Source organism: Suricata suricatta, chromosome 3, assembly GCF_006229205.1.
Source record: "Suricata suricatta isolate VVHF042 chromosome 3, meerkat_22Aug2017_6uvM2_HiC, whole genome shotgun sequence".
In the NCBI taxonomy this organism is placed as follows: domain Eukaryota; kingdom Metazoa; phylum Chordata; class Mammalia; order Carnivora; family Herpestidae; genus Suricata; species Suricata suricatta.
Genome location: NC_043702.1, coordinates 160,297,096 through 160,317,158, shown reverse-complemented (window position 1 = coordinate 160,317,158; position 20,063 = coordinate 160,297,096). Strand labels below are relative to the sequence as shown.

General features: G+C 38.6%; 1 protein-coding gene across 1 annotated transcript in view; it reads left to right on the top strand.

The window, feature by feature from the left end:
- Nucleotides 1–20,063, top strand: part of USH2A (usherin) — a 697,677-nt gene that overhangs the window by 412,167 nt on the left and 265,447 nt on the right. The window contains exon 37 of the mRNA XM_029933401.1: nt 4,166–4,345. Coding sequence (XP_029789261.1) covers nt 4,166–4,345 — 180 coding nt within the window. The remainder of the gene's footprint in view (nt 1–4,165; nt 4,346–20,063) is intronic.

The window sequence follows — 20,063 nt, the reverse complement described above, 5'->3', positions numbered from 1 at the left end:
TAGAGGCATCATTAACAAGCATGTCAAAAGTGACCTAAATATTTTGTGAAATGGAGGAAATAAATTTTGGTCATTACTGTGAGACTAACTTGAACATGGATTCAATGACCCTAGAATCAGTAGTTCTGCATGCTTTAAGAAGAATCACCAATGATTCCTGGGCCCTACCTTCCAGTAGTCTCAATCGGTAGCTCCGGGGTGGAACTCAGGTATGTGGATGTTGATGAAATACCCCCAGACGATTTTAATTTAGGGGAACCCTAGAATGCTAGTGCAAATGGCCTCATCTGCAATGTGCCTAGTGGAAACCCAGGATTAAAGCTCAGTGGTGCAGACCATAGCCAAGGAGGTGGATGAGGGGAACTCTTTTTCACACTCACTGTGCCTGGGGACAGGGTGATGGCGGAGCTGTGGTTCCAGAACACTGGAGCTTCACTGGGCCTGCCCCGTCCACTTATACTTACAAATGGGGTCAGCGCCAAGGCTGACCAGACAGAAATGGTCACCTCTATTGGAAATGCTTATCGTTTTAACGTTTTCTAGCTTGACTCTCAAGGCTGAACCAGTGGGGATGCATTTTCCAGCCCACTGAAAACCACGTTTATGCAGTGAGAAGCAGTAAAGCAAGACCCTCTGAAGAAGGGGGAATCTGAGGACGTGCATTTTAAGAATTTCCCCCCAAGATCTAGGAACTCAAACTGGTCAAGTTCAAAGGAAGAAAGTGAAGACAGGATAAAGTGGAGGAAACCCAAATCTGTGGACCCTGTTTTGGTTTTGAATCTGTGGAGCTTCCCCAAGGATTGAAATCCTGTCGGTCACTCTAGGCCTATGAAATTGAGCCGCGTTTCGTTTGGGGGTGAGGGAGCATTGGACTCCCTTAGCTGTATGGTTCCTGTAGGTGTACAAGTTCTTTTTTGAGCTGAATGAAATGGTTATGTAATTGCATACTTCTCATAATTATTGAATAATTATATACTTCTTATAATTACTGAGTAATCGTTCTATAACTAGAACTTAATGTTACAACTAATTGTATAATTACCATGTATTAATGTTATCTGGGAAACTTAGAATAAAATGGTATTTAATATATTTCCCCCTGCCATGCCATTTCCAAAGCTAGCAAAAAGTGTTTGTTTTACAGAGAGAAATTTCCTTCAAACACACACAAAATCCAAGGGGAAAACCCACATTCATATGATAATCATACATGGTAACTCATTGATCTTACATTTGCACCCGGCTTGAAATTTGTAAAATTATATTCTCTTGGCTTAACTTTAGGATTATCACTGTGATTTTGCGATCATCAGTGTTGTGTGAGTGTGTGTGTGAGTGTGCTCAGGTAACACAACTTCAGAGATAATTGACCTTCTGCCCCCGTTTCCCAGGATACGCTGGGACCAGAAATGCTTCCAAAGGAGTGAGACATTACGGAACTCGAGTTCTTCAAATGCAGATGATGTAACTTAGTGCTTACAAGGGATTCATATTGAAAATCACCCAGGTTTCCTGCGTTCAGGAACTAAGTCTTTTCTACCCTGGGCACGTTGTTATTGGAACCTAGCAATGCCTGGTCTCCCTATGCAGTTGGAGTCAACAATCTTCTGTCTAATTAGGTTGACTAGTTAAGAAGAACCTATGGGAGCTAATAGAATGTCGCTTGGAAGTGTCTTTTTAAGGCTAATCAGCAGGTATCAGAACTTCTTGTTAATGTGTGTTACTTTATAGACAGCTGTGGTGTTTGCTTGCATTTTAGGAACGTAAGGCAATTCTCAAGCAGTAAATATATCTTTATCTTGTTTTATTAAAAATGAATAGAAATTATTTTCCCCATGATTTAGCCCATAAGTACCACTCATTCATTACCTTGGGAATAAACCACTCCTTCAAATGTTCCAATTTCAAGTTCAAAGTAATAAATTCTTATGTGACACTAGGGATTTCTTCTGGTCTTAGAAAACACCTAACTTAGACTTGTGTATTTTACAGTGATCGTTTTTTCAGCTACGTCCTTCTTCCCAAAGCTCTTAAAAAGTATCTTTTTAAAAATGTTGTATATCTTAAAAGATTTTTTTTCTGCCTTACCCACATTTCATGAAAATGCTCATAACTGGAAATGAGATCCTCTTTTATACCATTTGACCTTTATTGATTATAAAGTTAGACGTATAACCTAATGGGACAATGACCTAGTGGTAGCAGATGTCATTAATAATGCTTTGTTGATTGAAAAAAAATTTTATTACTAATACATTGTTGGGTGGGGGAGAGGAGAATGTATTAGGTAGGTAATTGCAGCCAAGAAAGTAAAATACAGGGTGCATAATTCTTAAGCACTTGCTGGTTCCAAATGTTGGTCTGGAATGCACCAGTTTTATTAGAGCAAAATGGTCTTACTTCCTAGCTTCTGTAGATGAACACCTGTTACCTGCTGGGTAATGGAAGGAAGGAAATAATCTCACTTAATCTGCACAATAACATTGCAATCAAAGTATTGGTCACAGATGAAAAACCTGAGATTTAGGAATATTAAGAAACATAGCAAAGAGCACACGACTCAAGAATGATAAAGACAAGCTGAAATGCAGAACTCTCTGACAACTAAATTCAACTTTCTTTGCACCATGCTCTGCTACTAAACTGTATTAAAATATGATATTTGAGGGCCACCTGGGTGGCATCCAACTCTTGGTTTCGGCTCAGGTCATGATCTCATGATTCGTGAGTTTGAGCCCTGCATCGGCTTTGTGCTGCCAGGGTAGAGCCTGCCTGGGATTTTCTCTCTCCCTCTCTCTCTGCCTCTCCCTCGTTTGTCTTCTTTGTCTCTTTCTAAAAATAAATAAATAAAAACTTTAAAAATACATTTAAAACAATTAAAAATATTTTTGAAAATATTGCAATTATTAAATTTTGTTTATTGTACAATGCAAGATCATATGTGGTCATCTTTTAATTTTTAAGCATTTAGCCAATAAAGACTGTATCATTATCTGAAAATCTTGCAAATATACTTTCTCCTTAAAATTTAACAACAGATGTGTTTTTTTATTCACTTGCCTGTATTTGTAGGATTTGTTTGGGAGGGGGGAGGGAATGAAGGGTATTATAATACAATGTGCTTTGGCAAAGAGAAAAGGCTATTTGAGGTAAATATTACTATTCTTAATGGCTCTTCTCTTCTGTGTTTTAAGAATAATTATTCCCAACAGTTCAGCATCTGACTTTGGCTCAGGTTATGCTCTCACAGTTCATGAGTTTGAACCTGGCTTCAGGTAAAACATGAGCCTCACTTCAGGTGAGCTCACTTCCCTCTCTCTTTATCTCTCTCTCTGCTGCTTGCTCACTTGCACCCCCCCAAATAATAATTATAACTAAAATTTACTAAATGTCACCAATATTCTGAAGAATTTGCCTCATGTAAGCTTTTCAGGAAAGCATTTAACATAGACGGTGAAATAAATGTTATGACAGGATTTTCTTATTTTAAGCCTAATTTCTAAGTCTCCTGAACCTTGAATGTAATTCATTTGTGTAGAAGAGGGAGATAAAACCCTGTTTCAGAGCAGCAGCATTTTCCTGTACCTCAGACACGATGCTATTTGAGAATAGGTTTGTTCAGGTTCAGAGGTGGTCGTGGTGCAGCTCAGTGAGTTCACTGAAGGTGATTCTTTTACAAAACCCGGCAGCCTCTTGAGTTTAGCATACAGCTACGAACAGATCTTCAGACCAAAGTGGGCACATACTGCTTTTCAGAATATTCTGGCCAATTCTGATTTAAAGAGGTGTTAGAGGGAAAGTAGTGACCTACTTCTCAAGGAAAATGGTCGACAAATACCCCAAGTGGTGATAAATGAAATATCTGACAAGTATAATTTGAACGTAATGATTATATTCAGAACCCTTCTATGTGGGAGAAAGAGTGTGATCTCCTCCAGTCTGCACCTCATGGAAAGATCCAAGGATTAAAAAAAAAAACCTTCAAAAAATTGTAAATAATCCATCAAGGGATCAGTTTTTGTGTTTATGCGGTATTTTCCCTTACAGGCTGTATACTTGTGAAGAACTTCACATTATCTTAGAATAACTCAGTTATTTTGATCACTGAGATGAGTGAAGGAACTTTTAAATATACACTGATTGTAATAATTTTCTTTCTTATCAGCAGATTGTAACTATACTCTTCTGAATGGCACACGAGTCATGCACAGTGGTGAAGAGACAGACCTTTGGGTGCTCATCGAAGGCTTGGTTCCTTTCTCTAACTACACTGTAGAAGTGAATGTTTCAAATAGCCAAGGCAGCTTGGGAAGTGATCCTATAACAGTTGCAATGCCACCAGGCGGTAAGTCCATGAACAAGGTTTGCTTCACACATTTATATAAATGTCCTACTACTAAGTCCTCACTGAGCACTTGTTTATGGTGTGAATTGGTTATTTTTTAGAACTTGGAGGCTCAGTTGTATTGCTGGTTGTGTGGGTTGTCATTGTTTTATTTTATTGAGACCCTTTCGTTGATTTTTATTGATGTTTTGTCAAGACTGCTTTCATCTTGTGCTGTGTGTGTATAGGTAAGTATATGTCATGCACATATATCTCTTGCATTACGTGTTAAAAAGACAGGGACATTTTTTGTTTGGAAATTTCATTTAGACTCAAAATGTATATTTTCCTTTTTTTTTAATTTTGTAAATGTTTATTTTTGACAGAGAAAGAGACAGACCGAGTGCAAGTGGAGGTTGGGTGGGGGTGCAGAGAGAGAGAGAGAGAGAGAGAGAGAGAGAGAGAGAAACTGAAGCAGGCTCCAAGCTCTGAGCTGTCAGCACAGAGCCCAACCCAGGGGTTTAGCTGAAGTTGGATGCTTAATCGACTAAGCCACCAGGTGCCCCTCAAAATTTATATTTTCAATTGGGTTTTGGTTCTCATTCCTGGTTTTTCAAAGAAGCTTATGTGTCTAAACCTTTCCATTTGCCAAAAAAGGGCACTGTGCAGCTTATACAGTAGGGAAACTACTCAGACCACTAAAAAAATACCTTGAACTTCCATGTCCTAATTATTACAGTTCAATAGAGTCACTTTTATAGGTGAAATGTGATACAATCCAGATATATTTCATGTTAACTATTTGTATGAAATGCTGACTTATTTAGATTCATTATTTTGATCTACAGTCAATTCCACCTTGTTTTAACTATTTGTGGGGCTAATTGCTAAGAATGCTCCCCCTCAGACATATACAGCCTTTGAACAAAAAGCGTTTCTCAAAATAATAAAAGTGTGATTCTCAGTTGAGTGTTCAGAAATGTATGTTTTCTGAAAGGAAATACTGAAGCAAATGGAACCAATTGGCTTCAAGAAATAGGGTGCTCTGGCCTAAGGGAGAAGGTCACTGTGTCGTTAAAGAGCAGGACCAGATAAACATCTCTCCCATCACAAGGGTATGAAAGCAGCAAACATCTTATTGCTGGTGGAAAATTAAGGGTTAAAGTGCAATGGGTGTGGACGCCTTCTCCCAAGGAGATCACTTCTCAAGCAGGTACAGGATACCTGCTGTATCATAAAAAGCAGTCATCATTATCTGTCCTTCATGACATTTTAAGACTCCATGAATAGGTGTTTACCAAAACACTTGAAACTTATGGCAGAAACCATGTTGTTTAAGAATGCTTGAAAGAGACAGGGCTGAATGGCTCAGTGTCATGTTTCATAAGCCAATAATAAAAAGAGGGGGGTGAATTTAGATAGGGGCTTGTTTAAGAATTGAGGCCAAGAATACATACATACAAAACAAAATCAAGAAAAGAAATGTTGGCTATTCACATTTTCAGTTTTTAATCTAACTCGGTGTGCTAGAAGGGTTAGAACATATGATGACTCAAGACACCTGGGTGGCTCAGTCGGTGAAACATCCAACTTCAGCTCAGGTCACCATCTCCAGATTTGTGGGTTCAAGCCCTGCCTCGGGCTCTGTGCTGACAGCTCAGCGCTTGGAGCCTGCTTCGGATTCTGTGTCTCCCTCTCTCTCTGCCCCTCCCACTCACAGTCTGCCTGTCTCTTGGTCTGTGTCTCCCTCTCTTTCTCTCTCTCTCAAAAATATAGAAACATTAAAAAGAAAAAAATTTTTAAAGGACATTTGATGACTCTATACCTTAATATATAATACCCTATATTCATGTTTAAAATTAAAGAGTAGTTAGTGCTTTAATGGAGATTTTTAAGTTACATAGTAACACCTTCCTAATAGGATAGGTGGGAATTTAATGACTTATATATTCTTTTCATGGCATTCACACTGATTTAGATGATTTGCAATGTACAGCAAGCTGTATCACATTCATAAAATAGGACCAATTCAATTCACTGTTAATCTCTTTAGGTATGCCTAATAATTTGTGGTAAATCTGTGTGTGTGTGTGTGTGTGTGTACATATATACATATAATTCAGTTAAACATAACAAGCACCTAATGCCAACTTAATACAGTCTGTACCTCTGTCCGTGGTTAGCAGAAGAATTAATATTACATAAACAAGAAGAAACTAAAATTGTTTTTTCTAGTGATACAGTAGAATCGAAGTCAACTGCTGAGTTAACTTTTATCTCTACTCTGTGAGTGCGTATTCACACCATTCCATGCTGTCCTGAAGGCTCATACTGTCTGGGTATGACCCAGTCATTTACTGGCTACACTTAGAAATCGAGATTTGGGGAGATGGCCCTTCACCCAAAGAGGAAGCAAAATGTCTTCAGAGACAGACAGTGATTTGCTCAAGTTTATTACAGCCATTAGGACATACTTTTTTTTTCATCATTAGATTGTTGTTGATTACAATTAGGAAACTTATAGCTTTGAAATTATCTTTTTTATGACCTTGTGGCAGTTTAAAGGTGACACCTCATTGATTAAATAGGTTTTAGTTCATGCTTCCTTTTACTTAATGATCTGAAAACATATTATCCTGATTTACACATAAAATCATGCTGAGAAGCATGTGGCATTCACTAGAATATGTGTGTTTAAGTAGAATTAAATTAGTACTGAGAGTTATTAAAGAAATCTTCCATGCCTTTGTCCAGTGAACTGTGCTTCGTACCGAAATGAATAATAAATGAACCAATGGACAGAAGTGAACCAACTTATGGGCAGAGAAGGTTCTATATGCTATTTACTTTTCTATTATGTTTGGATTGTTACCATTATTGCCATTTCCTTGATTTCAATATTAGGTCTCTTTTATGGTGATGTTAAATTCCTACTATATTTCAACACTGGTTAATGCAAGATGTGTAATGATAATGCCTTTAGCTATAATTTCTTTTCAGTGTAGATTAAAAATATAATAATAGAAGACTTGGGCAAAACAGATATGCTCATTTTTTTTCTTTACCGAATGTTTGCTATCAAATGTAGGCCTGGAAAACTTCCTTTACCCTCTATATCTGGCCAAGTCCTACTCATTTTTTAGGTTTCAATTTAGAAATAAGTCCTTTGGAAAGTTATCTTTTACCAACCGAGACTGAGATAGGGCCCTTAGGTATCCTGTAGAACAATCACGCTATATTGAAATTGCCTATCTGATTGACTGGCACCATCACTGTTTGTTAAGGACCCACACAGCAGGGACTGTTTCATATTCATTTTTTTATGTTTATTTATTTATTTTGAGAGAAAGAGAGGGGGTGGGGAGGGGCAGAGAGAGGGGAGAAAGAGAATCTCAATCAGGCTCTCCACTGACAGTCGACATGGGTCTAGCTCTTAGTAACCTTGAGATCATGATCTGAGCCAAAATCAGGAGTCAGTGCTTAACCGACTGAGCCACCCAGGTGCCCATCATGTTTTTATCTTCAGTGCCAAGACCAAATCTGCATCATAGGTGCATAACAAATAATTGGTGAGTGGATGAATAGATTAATCAGTCAGGATAGCTTAATTAACAGTTTATGTAAACGTACCATTGCTCAGACCTGTTCCTGCCTCATTTTCGATATGAGCAACCTTATATTGTGACCAGTTTTGGAAACTGTGACCTCCTCTGAACATAGTGTCCAATGTAGGAACGCTCTAGTCGTGCTGATGTAACCTAGGGCCCAGACCATAAAGGGGCACAAAGATTAGAGATAAGAAATAGTCTCAAATTCCAACAACCCATCACTCTTTAACTCCCTCCCTGTAGAGATTACTTAGGTAAGCATAGAATTAACAGTTAACGTAGGAATTTGGAAAGAGGTGAGGAGACAGGACACAAAAACTCTTACCCTGGTACATCATCTGTTATTTGACGGTCATGACACATCTTATTTTACACTAGCTTTTTCTATTTTTCTGATGAGAAAAAAATACAATTTTATGCAGTTTGTACCTCAATAAAGCTGAAAAAAAAATTTTTGAGAAACCAGCCTAGCAATATCTAGCAATAAATCCTAATTAATTTAATAAGATCTTCCTTTTTCATTCCTGGTGTGTTGTTTAATAACATTTTACCAAAAAATAAAGCTCTTAACTTTGACCAAAGAAACAAAAGAATATGGTTATTTTGATAACACAAGTTGTTTTGAAGATGGACAGGAAGGCAAGTGAGACCACACAGCCAACAGCTCAATGCATAGATACATAGTAGCAAACATTTTTTATTTTAAAAATGTATTTGAGATATTATTTGGTCAACTGCAGGAGTCTAGGGGTTATTTTTCCTTCATTTATGTAACATATCTCTACCCACTTCTGTGTACTCAGGTTTTGTGTTTCTACAGCTACTATATTTTTTGGTTGTTTGTGATAACATAATGTTCATATTTAGCACTAAGATACTCTTAGAAATGAAGAATATATTTAGTCTGAGCTCTTGAATAGCATTATAGTGAAGGTTCAAGAGTTCTAGGGAAAAAATTGAAAAAATAAAAACGGAATCCAAATGTTAATCCATAAATATGAAACTTTCCTATGACCTTTACCCCTTCAAGGTCCAGAGTTACTAATGGGGTTAGGTTTTCAACTCTTAATGGGGCTCAGTGCATTAGTGTTTTGTATGCATGGAATTCAGCATTCAGTTAAATAAGTGGTTGACATTGGTGATGTCCCTTAATTTGCTTAAATCTAATTGGCTCTTTTATCAGTCAAACCTGTATGGATTGGCAATTGATCAGAAAGGGTCAGCCATGACTCTGCATGTAGTTAAACAATGGAACCACCAGTTAAAGTCACAGTTGCATGATAATAAGCAAAGGAGGAACAAATGAGCTTAGAGGAGGAAGGCAAAGAAGCTTAGAAGTTTTGCAGGATCTTCAAGTTCAGAACAAAGGCATTATAGAGTATATAAATTTTAAATACACTGCATTTTGCCTCCAGACTTAAACCTTTTTTTCCAGATGAACTGAAATCTTGTCTGAAACTGTCTTTGTTACATCAAAGCACTACTCAGAAAGCTAAAAGAGACAGAAGAAGCATAAAAGGGCATAGTTTAAAATGATTAGTGACAAATTCCATACTGACGAGCTAGAAACAGATTTTTTGTGAAACTTTTATATTTTTCCAAAAGGAATAATTTTATTCTATTTATCTTTTTCTGAACTGCTTTATTGTAACAGTGAAAGGAACTCAGAGCCACCTAAGTTTGTGAACTTAATCTGGTTTTCTACGACAGTAAATAATTTGTCATTTGTGCCTTCAAATTGATGAGAATTATTATAACCTACATATTTCACAGAAATACTAAGCCTGAGGAACATGTTTCTTTTCCAAAGGTGCGTTATTAGAAAATCAAAACCTGAGGAAGGAAACACGGTTGTAGATGGTTTCTTTTAGAATTTGTTGGAATTCTTTTCTTGTCCTTTGACCCCTACCTCACCCCTACCCCTCTAAAATATTAATGAAATAAAAGAAGGGTAACACATGTGGAATTAATAAGCATATTGTAAAAGCATAAAGTTTGAAATCCCACAAACCTAGATTTGAATCCACTCTCTGGCTGTGCAACTACGAGCAACCCACAGATATATCTGAGCCTCAGTTTGTTCATCCATAAAACAGGCTCAAGGGTAATTCCCATTTGATAGAGGCTTAAACAACGCAATTCATGTAGCTTAGTATAGTGCGTATCTGGATAAACATTTGGTGCTTGCTACCGTCTTTGCTCTAGTTTACTGCTCAGACTCCTTTGAAGCTCTTGTGATATTGTGATCCATGAGAAACACAGGTGTGGTCTTTGTCCCCATTTCTGGACAAATGGAGCTACTAAATCCCTTGGAATTTCCTAGGTGATGAGAGCTATAAAGGTGTCTTTTGTTATGTGCTAAGGTTACTTTTGGACTTCACTTAAGGGTGGCTCTTGGTTGCCAGTGGTGTCAAGCAGAAAGATTTGGAACTTTCCTCTCACCTACTGTCCTGGGGGGGTGAGGGACGGGAAGGGAGGGGGCTGGAGGTTGAATCAATCTCCAACCCTCATTTATTTAGTCATAGGTAGGTAATCTAGGCTCCATAAAAAAACAATAAGGATGCAGTTCAGAGAGCTTCCAAGTTGGTGAACATAAGGATATTCAGGGGGGTGGGATGGTGCCTGGGTGGTTCAGTCAGTTAAGCATCCGACTCTTGGTTTGGAGTCCTGTCATGATCTCAAAGTTTGTAGGTTTGTAGGTTCGAGCCTTGCTTGGGATTCTCTGTCTCCCTCTTTCTCTGCCCCTCCCCAGCTTGCACTCGTGTGCGTGTGCTCTCTCTCAAAATAAGTTAATAAACTTAAAAAAAAAAAAGAGCATATGGTGATTTGGGGAGAATGCCCAGTTGGAATGGGGCATGGGGTCTCCTGGGCCCCTTCCCATGTATCCTGCCGTATGTATCTTCCCTCCAGGGTTATATCCCTTGTAATAAGCCAGTGATCCAGGGAGTAAATAGGTTTCCAAAGGTCTGTGAGCTGTTCTACCAAATTAAACCTAAGGTGAGGTCATGGGAACTTGTTTTATAACTGTCCTGTCAGAAGCATGGGTGACAACTTGTAGCGTGTGAGCAGAAGAGGCTCTGAACTCTTACTCTACTGAATCTGACACTAGGTACTTAGTGTCCAGATAGTTCTGTCAGAACTGAGTTGAGTTATCAGACATCCAGCTGATGTCCAGGATCACTAGAATTGGGTGTGCAGAGCCCTTTACCTCTAAAAGCTTATGAACAAGTGAAAATCAGAATCTTTTACATGCTGGGGAGACCTCCTGCATTTTGTCCTCCTATATCCCAATTTCCATGTACATTCACCACGAGCATTGACATAAATATGGCCAGGCAGTAGCCCAGCTAAGGGATGGTGGAAATGTGTATAGGGTGACAAAATAAGCGAGAAGTATGAAAAGTAATTTTCCTTTTGAAATAGTTTTAATACCTCCCTCCGTGACCCCTGGATCATAATGTATAAATGATTTTTACATCAAGCTCTCATTGGTTACCTTGGGATTTCAATGGGCAGAAAAGCAGCATATTTTTTCTTAATAGAACCTCTTCTGTATTCATACCGAGACACTTATTAGATGCAATTTTTATGATTATTTTTTATTTCTCTTATATGTATATTTTATTTATAAGTAAATGTCTTCGTAACTTTGTTAATACTAGCCAAAAGAGAAGTTTGAAAATTTTGCTAAATTTTTTTTACCAGTTCTTCATTTTCCCTAAATATATATTTTAAAAAGTTAAATATTATAATCAAAAGTTTATTTCCTTTTTCATTGAATAGGAAAGCTTAGTAGTTGCTCCAGCAATACACTTTTGAATCACTAAATGAAAATTTTTGCTTTTTCTAAATTTTTTAATGTTTTTATTTATTTTTGTGAAAGACAGAGACAGAAACACAAAATGTGAGCAGGGAGGGGCAAGGAAGAAGGAGACACAGAATCTGAAGCAGGCTCCAAAGTCTTTTTTTTTTTTAATTTTTTAGGTTTTTTATTTATTTTTGAGAGACAGAGATGGATAGTGCAAGCAGGGGAGGGTCAGAGAGAGAGGGAGACACAGAATCCAAAGCAGGCTCCAGGCTCTGAGCTGTCAGCACAGAGCTCGACACGGGGCTCAAATCCACGAACCGTGAGATCATGACCTGAGCTGAAGCCAGACGCTTAACCAGCTGAGCCACCCAGGTGCCCCAGCAGGCTCCAGGTTCTGAGCTGTCAGCACAGAGCCCAACAAGGGGCTTGAATCCATGGACCACAAGATGGTGACCTGAGCCAAAGTCAGATACTCAACTAACTGAGCCACCCAGGCATCCCAAAATCTTTGCTTTTTGAAATGTAACATAATATTTGCTCAATAATATTGCTGAAAGAATAATATTTTAGCCACTGATTTTTCATAGATCAAACTAGGGAGTTAATTTTTATTTAGATATAAAAAAACTAGGATGCTTTCACACTTATCTATTACTATGTAACAAACCACCCCAAAATTTAGCAATTTAATACAACCACACTTTATTGTTTCTCGTGATTGTACAAATTGTCAAGTTTCAAAAATACAGTGAAGTCCCCTGGGAAGTACAATGAAGCTGCAAACTTTTGCCCTTGAACTGGAGTAGTTGAATATCCATCTTGGTGTATTATCGAATGAATGGAGTTAAAAAAAATATGATCCAGTGAATCAATTAGGAATAGGTAGGTAAAGAGTGCCTACTGTATACCAGAAGGAAAAGGGAAAGCGTAAAAGGGAGCTTAAGGATGGCCCACCCTGGGAACAGCCTACCCTGGTGGGGGCCAGAGGGGGGGGCAGGACAATGCTGTCCAATTCTCTTAGGTGACATGTTACAGTAGGTCTGCCTTTGAAGGCGAAGAGAAAGAAATCATTGATCATATTCCTTAAGTTGATTAGAACAGAGTCTGAGAGTTAGGGTATGATGTGCTCACTGAATTTATGTTTCTCCTCCAATTTTTTAAAAGTCAAGTACTGAATTTTCTCTCCTTTTTTCTCATCTCAAAAGAAATCCCTAAGACCTTAAAAAAAAATGGTGTGGGTAGTGCTATGGACCAACCATAAAGAGAATGGTATCATTTTATGGCAGAATTTCTAAGAGAATTAGAAGCATTTAGAAGCTCAAAAAACAGGGAGAGACCAAAAAACACATAAAATATAATAAGAACTATAAATGTAAATTCCATTTTGTCTTACACTTTACTCATTCTCGATAGCAGGGAACTACAAACTATTTTTATGTATTTTAAAATTTCTATTTAGTACAATGTCCATGATGCTACTTTTTTATGACATCAGTAGTTCTAAAAATTGTAAAAGTTTACTTGCAAAGTGCAAATAAAGTTTCCATCAGCATGTGCTTTCTGTTGTTCATCTGCTCTGAATCCACCGTATTTACAAGATGTTAGTTGAAACTTCAACATGTGGGTGGCCATGAGATATCTTAAATATGAAAAGAAGACAAAGGAATGGCAATTTAAAAAATAAACTGTAGGTTAGAGACTAAAATAAATGGGCTAAAATCATATATCACCTATGCGGGAGGGTCAAAGAAAAGATTAACTTCCTTTTTACTTAATTAATTAATGTATTTATTTATTTTAATATTTATTTATTTTAAAAATGTAATTTTTATGGGGCGCCTGGGTGGCTCAGTTGGTTAAGCGTCTGGCTTCAGCTCGGGTCATGATCTCACGGTTCATGGGTTCAAGCCCTGCGTTGGGCTCTGTGCTGACAGCTAGCTCGGAGCCTGGAGCCTGCTTCCAACTCTGTGTCTCCCTCTCTCTCTCTGATCCTCCCCTGCTCGCCCTGTCTCTCTCTGTCTCTCAAAAATAAATAAATAATATTAAAAAAATTAAAAATGTAATTTTATTTAGATTTGAGAGAGAGAAAGAACACAAACAGGGAAGGGCCGAGAGAGACAGGCAGAATCTGAGGCAGACTCCAGGCTCTGAGCGGTCAGCTCAGAGCCCCGCATAGGGCCCCAACACAAGAATCCTGAGATCATGACCTGAGCTGGAGTTGCATGCTTACTGGAATGACTCACCCAGGTGCCCACATGTTAATGTTTCTTTATTTTTGAGAGAGAGAGAGAGAGAGAGAGGGAGGAGTGGGGGAGAGAGAGGGAGAACACAAGCAGGGGAGGGACAGAGAGAGGGGGACAGATAATCCCAAGCAGGAATTCTGAGTTATCAGTGCAAAACCCTAGTGGCGGGTTCAAATCCACAAACCTTGAGATCATGACCTGAGCTGAAGTCAATGTTCAACCAACTGAGCCACCCAGGTGCCCGGTAACTGCCTTTTTAAAGGTAAACACCATAATGAAGACACAAGGTTGTGAGGAATAGAATTCTTTAGAAGAACAACATTACATCACCAAAACAGATAATTTGTCTTTACCTTCACTATATATATTTTTAAGTGTTTATTTTTGAGAGAGAGAGAGAGAGAGAGAGAGAGGGAGGGAGAGAGAGAGAGAGTGTGTGTGCACACAAGTGGCAAAGGGGCAGAGAGAGAAGAGAGAGAGAAATCCAAGCAGGCTCTGCGCTGTCAGCACAGAGCCCAATTCGGGGCTTGATCTTAAAAAAGATCATGATGTGAGCTGAAATCAAGAGTCAGATGCTTAACTGAATGAGCCCCCCAGGCACCCCTCATTACTTTACAATTTATATTGCATTCAGTTCATATGAATCTTTAGATTAGTTGTGCATAATGTTTTACTTCCATGTATGTCTTCCAAATGGGCTATTTTCCTCCTGGAAAAATCAATCCATTGAAGGTAATAAAGTAGGCAGATGCAATGAATAAATAGTATTTAAATATTTAAATTCTTAATAAAATAGTGTACTTTTGAAAACATATGCCAGGCCATTTAGTTTAACCTAGGCTCAATCCCAAGTATGTGATTAGAACAGAACCCAAGTACTGTCTCAAACATGCTCTCAAATCCTTTCATGAAAAGTCTTATCTTTACCATTTTAGAACTGTTAGTTCACTTTGTTCTGTGTGTGTGTGCATGCACGTGTGTTTGTAAAATTACATTACATACGCCGAGGAGGATAGATTTCTGTTTCATAATTTGTGAAATTTTCCTCACTCTGCATGTCTCCATCTTGACAATGAGCTCCCTCCTTATAAAAATACTTTAGAAAGGGACTAACTTCTGAGCCCTGAAGAAGATGGAAGTGAACTTTGAAGTATGCTTACCGTGGACTCACCAAGCCTCCAGCAAGGGCTGCCAGCCTCCCCGCATTTGCATACTCTCCTGTGGTTTGTATAGAAATACACACGCCCACACACAATTAAGTGCTATCTTTAGAGCATCCTGGGGCAAGAGGGAGAAAGAAAAAAAAAAAAAAGAAAGAAAAAGAAATCACATTTTCCCTACTTTACCAGGGAGGAGAGGTGGGAAGTATTATCTCTTTAAGTTCCATTGATATTTAAAAATCATATTTTTAAAAAAGAATAAGTACATTCCCTTTTCTGTTTTTTATCTTGGAATAAAGGTTACCTATAACTTTACGTCTAAAAAAATCATGTCTGTCTGACTGGCTCTGCACTCTGAAAGCAACTTGAAGTTTTATTTGAATTCTTATAGTGCCCTAAAGAAATTTTTGCTTTATTTTTTAAAAATAATATCTTATTCTTTTCTTTTTCCTTTGTTATCCCAGACAGAATCAATGCCTGACTTGCATGCAATTCTATGAACATTTACTTGTCTGTATAAACACTTTTAGAAAAGTGAGACAAGGTCTTAATAGATCATAGATACTTAAAGGCCATATTTCCTATCTCTTTTCACTAGGAACCTCTTGAAAATCTTTATTGTATCTCTACAAAGGGACAAGAGTTCTAGAGTTTTGTAAAAACTTAATGAATAGACTGTGACAACGTTAAACACATTCACGACAGTGACTATGATATTCACGATTAGTCATTAATTGGGACAAATGAAACTAGGAGCGTGAGGGTATCTAGTGCATACTTTATGAGAGCAATTCTTGTCTCATACACTTTGACAATCACTTTTGAATTTACACTGTCTTCCAGTTTTATTCAAATGTTTCATGCTCACCTCTGACAGTATAAATCCATGCTAAGGACGGAATGAATGGGTGAAAGGTTGTAGATAGAAGTAGTACTAATGGGTCTACTCTCTCTTGCTTTCTTTCCTTATATCCCCCCCCTCTTTCCCTCCTTTCCTTTTTTCCTTCCTTCCTCCTTCTCTTCCATCCTTCCTTCCTTCCTTCTTTCTTTCCCTTTTTCCTTCCTGCCTGTCGTGCTTTCCTGCCTTCCCTCCTCCCTGCCACCCTGCCTCCCTTTCTTTCCAAGTCCCTCTCTCAATTATCTTGGCTCTAGGCACTTAGTAGGAAATTAGCAATGTTTACTGTCATGCCCCCAGGAAGTCATAGTGGCCTTGTGTTATTTTTGCACCCAACATGCCTTCACCCTTCCCACCCTCTTTTGATTGCATTGCTTTAATTTTCCTCTGGGTACCCTGGGCTCCCGTGCCCAGAACATGTGCTATGTGTGGAGTTGACTCCATTACCAAGTCTAGCCAATGAGATCATATTCTCCTGACCAAAGTGATTTTTTTCAGGAATTACAAATGTTCCAATTCAAAGTAATGAGACACAGTAACCAGTGTAGCCAATAGAGGTGCATGCTGTGCTCTGGGATTGAATCTGGAATGGGGTTGATCTACTGCAGGTCATTTTGCCCTGCAGAGTCTGAGGATTTAGCCAGCATGGGAGAAAGCAGAGGACATCTGAGAGAAGGAGGTAGATGGGCTTCTGGAGACATCATTGACCCCTTGAATTCAGCTCTGCCTGAAACCAGTGCTTTCCCTAGATTTTTCTAGTATAAGAGCTAACCCCTTTCATTATGTAAGCCTGTATGTGTTGGGTTTTTGCCATTTGAGAACAATAGCATTTAGACCACAGATGCTTGAGAGAAAGGAAGAACGTTTAGAGAAGCCACTAAACTTTGGCAACTGAGCGTGTGTTGGCTTCTCTTTGAGCTCTCGAATGTGCAAGCCTCGGGAAGCAAATCTGATATAAAATAAAATAATAGTGACTAATACCTTAAAATTTCTGACTCTGTCCTGAAGGTCATCTTCAGAGTCACTTCACCTGGCAATTTTCTGAGATACTTCTCTCTTTCCACATCCAGAGACTTAAGGTCTAGTAACAACTCTTGCGCTAACTAGCTGTTAGGTCAGATTTGGGTAACTTTACTCGACTCTGACGCAGATTTCTCGTCATCTTCACAGTGTGATTGATCCCAGGAGGGAAGTATCAGCATTACTTGGGAACTTTTTTGAAACGCAGCGTCTGGAGCCCCATACTCAATCAGCTGAATCAGAAATTTAGAGAGGGGAGCCAAACAATCTATACTTTATTAGATGCCCCCCGCCCCCAGGTTAAATCTGGATGCATGCCCAAGTCTGAAAACCACTGAACTAGATCATCTTTAGAATATTTTCAGAGAGGGGTGCCTGGGTGGCTCAGTTGCTTAAGCATCCAACTTTGGCTCAGGTCATGATCTTGAGCTTTGTGAGTTCGAGCTGTGCTGACAGCTCAGAGCCTGGACTCTGCTTTGGATTCTGTGTGTGTGTCTCTCTCTCTGCCACCCTTCTCCCGCTCTCACTCTCTGTCTCCCTGAATGGGGCAGGAAGAGATACCATGGATGACCGATTCCAGATGTTGAGTCCTACCTGTGGCTCGAGAGAGCAACAGGCACAAAGTTTTATGCACTGAGGAACACTAATCGGCCCTACTGTGAAGAGGCTGTCAGCTAAGTTTCCTCTGCTCTTCGATTCCTTCATAGAACAGCTGTTACAAGGAACTCCACGTAACTAAAACCTGAGTCTCTTCCCTCCAAGGAATTTTCCTTAATGAGCCTCTTGTGGCTGTATCTCCTCTGTGGGGTTTTTAAATGTGTTCCTCAAGTCAGTTACATCTTTATCCTGAATTCCAGAATTTGCTGCTAGTAGACCTCATATTTTTCCTCCTAGGAGTTTTACAAATACAGCTCCGCAGCGGAGACTGATATGGTTTCCAGTTGCCAAAAGAACTATTAAGATTATGTAATCATTTATTTGACATCAATAGTTTTCTTTGCTGTAGTGATTCCTCACACATAGCACTTACTAGGTGTAGGTTCTCTTTAACCTATATTATCTCATTTAATTCTTACTCGATGAGGGAAGTGCTATTGACATCCATATCTAGACATGAGAAAGCTGAGGACAAGAGATTGTCTGGCAACGTGTTTGTTAACGTCATATAACTACTAAATAGCAGAGACCAGAATTCAGACCTACAGACAGAAACTTGGCTCTGAGCCACTGTGCTCTTGTTCATTCAAAGATTCCTGCACTCATAACTCACACCCTCTCTTAGCAGAGGTAGTGCATTTCTAGGATCCGCTAGTCAACAAGGGTCTGAAGATGTGGCTTGACTCGACTGTTGTGTCAAATATAATTCCAAGAGTATTGTTTGTATGAAATACCAGGTGTTCAAAACCTGTTGCCAATGAACTGAAGAGTTCCCCTCAATTAACTACATGACCCATGCACTTAAGCTTTACACTCTAATAAAGGGGGAGGGTGGGAATTCTGTTAAAGCAGATTTTTTTTTACAGCTTTACAAAAAAGCATCAAGCAAAAACAATATTATGTAGTCTACAGTCTGTGAACTGATAGCAAAAATTAGCCAGTTGGACCATCCTTTTCCAGCATGGATATAAGTCCTTACGTGCCCACCAAGTATTTTGAATAACTTTCATTTTTGTCTATAAATTTCTAACATGAACTCTAATTAGGTGAAAGAATATTAAAAATAACCTCTGTTTATTTATTTAGAGGAAAAGACTCATCCAACTTTTCTGAAAATATTTCTCATTCTGAACTTTTAGCTCTCCAGTGACATCCATTATAATTGAAACTCCTTTCTTTGTCCTGTAATAGAAGATTTAAGGTTTCTGATCTGTTTTGCTGTCGTAGGACTTTTATATAGGTATGAAACATAAAATCTCATTAGAACTGGTTCAAATACATTTACCCAAAACATTAGTGTGTAAGAGTGGTGTCATTATTGCTAATTGCTAAGTTGTCCTCTCCTTCGGCCTATATTAAAATTGAATTTTTTGTGTTAATACCCTCTATATCCGAAGGGAAATGAACAGATGTGATTCATATGTACAATCTCCTGATTGTGCATAATTTGCACTCATAAAGGGTGACTTAATTTATCAAATAATGTTAAAAATTAAGAAAATAACTTTATTGAAAGAAAGAGAGCATGGAAGCTTATTTTTGTAAAAGAAAGAAGAATAAATGAATGAATGAATGAATGAATGAATCCTTTCTCCCTGTATTAAAAAAAAATTCTGTGAACTGATTAAAAACACAGCAGCAGGATGAGGACATTTATTCACAAGTAGAATCCTGGAGAACCCAGGAGTGTGAACTGTGTGAGTGTGTCAGAGAACCATTCCCTGGGCAGTCAAAGGAGTGACCATCTGTGTGCTCAGGATCATCAGAAAAGAGGAGGACTCAGCATCCGCAGAAGAGGGCATGGCCACACAAAAACGCTCGCGTCTTGCTCACATCAGTGATTCTATAAAGTCTCAAGTGAGCACGTCTCTTACATTGTGCATTTGTTAAGCACACGGGCCGAAGTGTCTGTCCAACTATCTGAATTTTAACCAAATCACTACCGACCATCTCCACTGTTTCCATTTACGACTGTGTGATCTCAAGGAAGTCATCTCCTCCCAAGGCCTCAGTTTGTTCATCTGTAAAGCGAGTTCATTATCCCATAACCATCCTCAGTGGGTTTTGGTAGAGAGCAGAGGATGGACACACACTGAGAGGATCAGGGGGCACAGAAGTAGGCACCTGACGATTTGTTTGAAGAATGTATGATACAGAATGAGCACAAAATACACATAACCTATCAACTACTTAAGTTGAAAATTAAACCAACCTCCAAACATCTAAATTTTTATTTTCCTTGATGATTCTAACAACTGCCTCTTAAAGCTAAAGTGTAAGGAAACAGCAGACTGGTTGTAGTATATTAAATTATAAGTGAGGACTAATTTGAGGATCAAAGGTGCTCT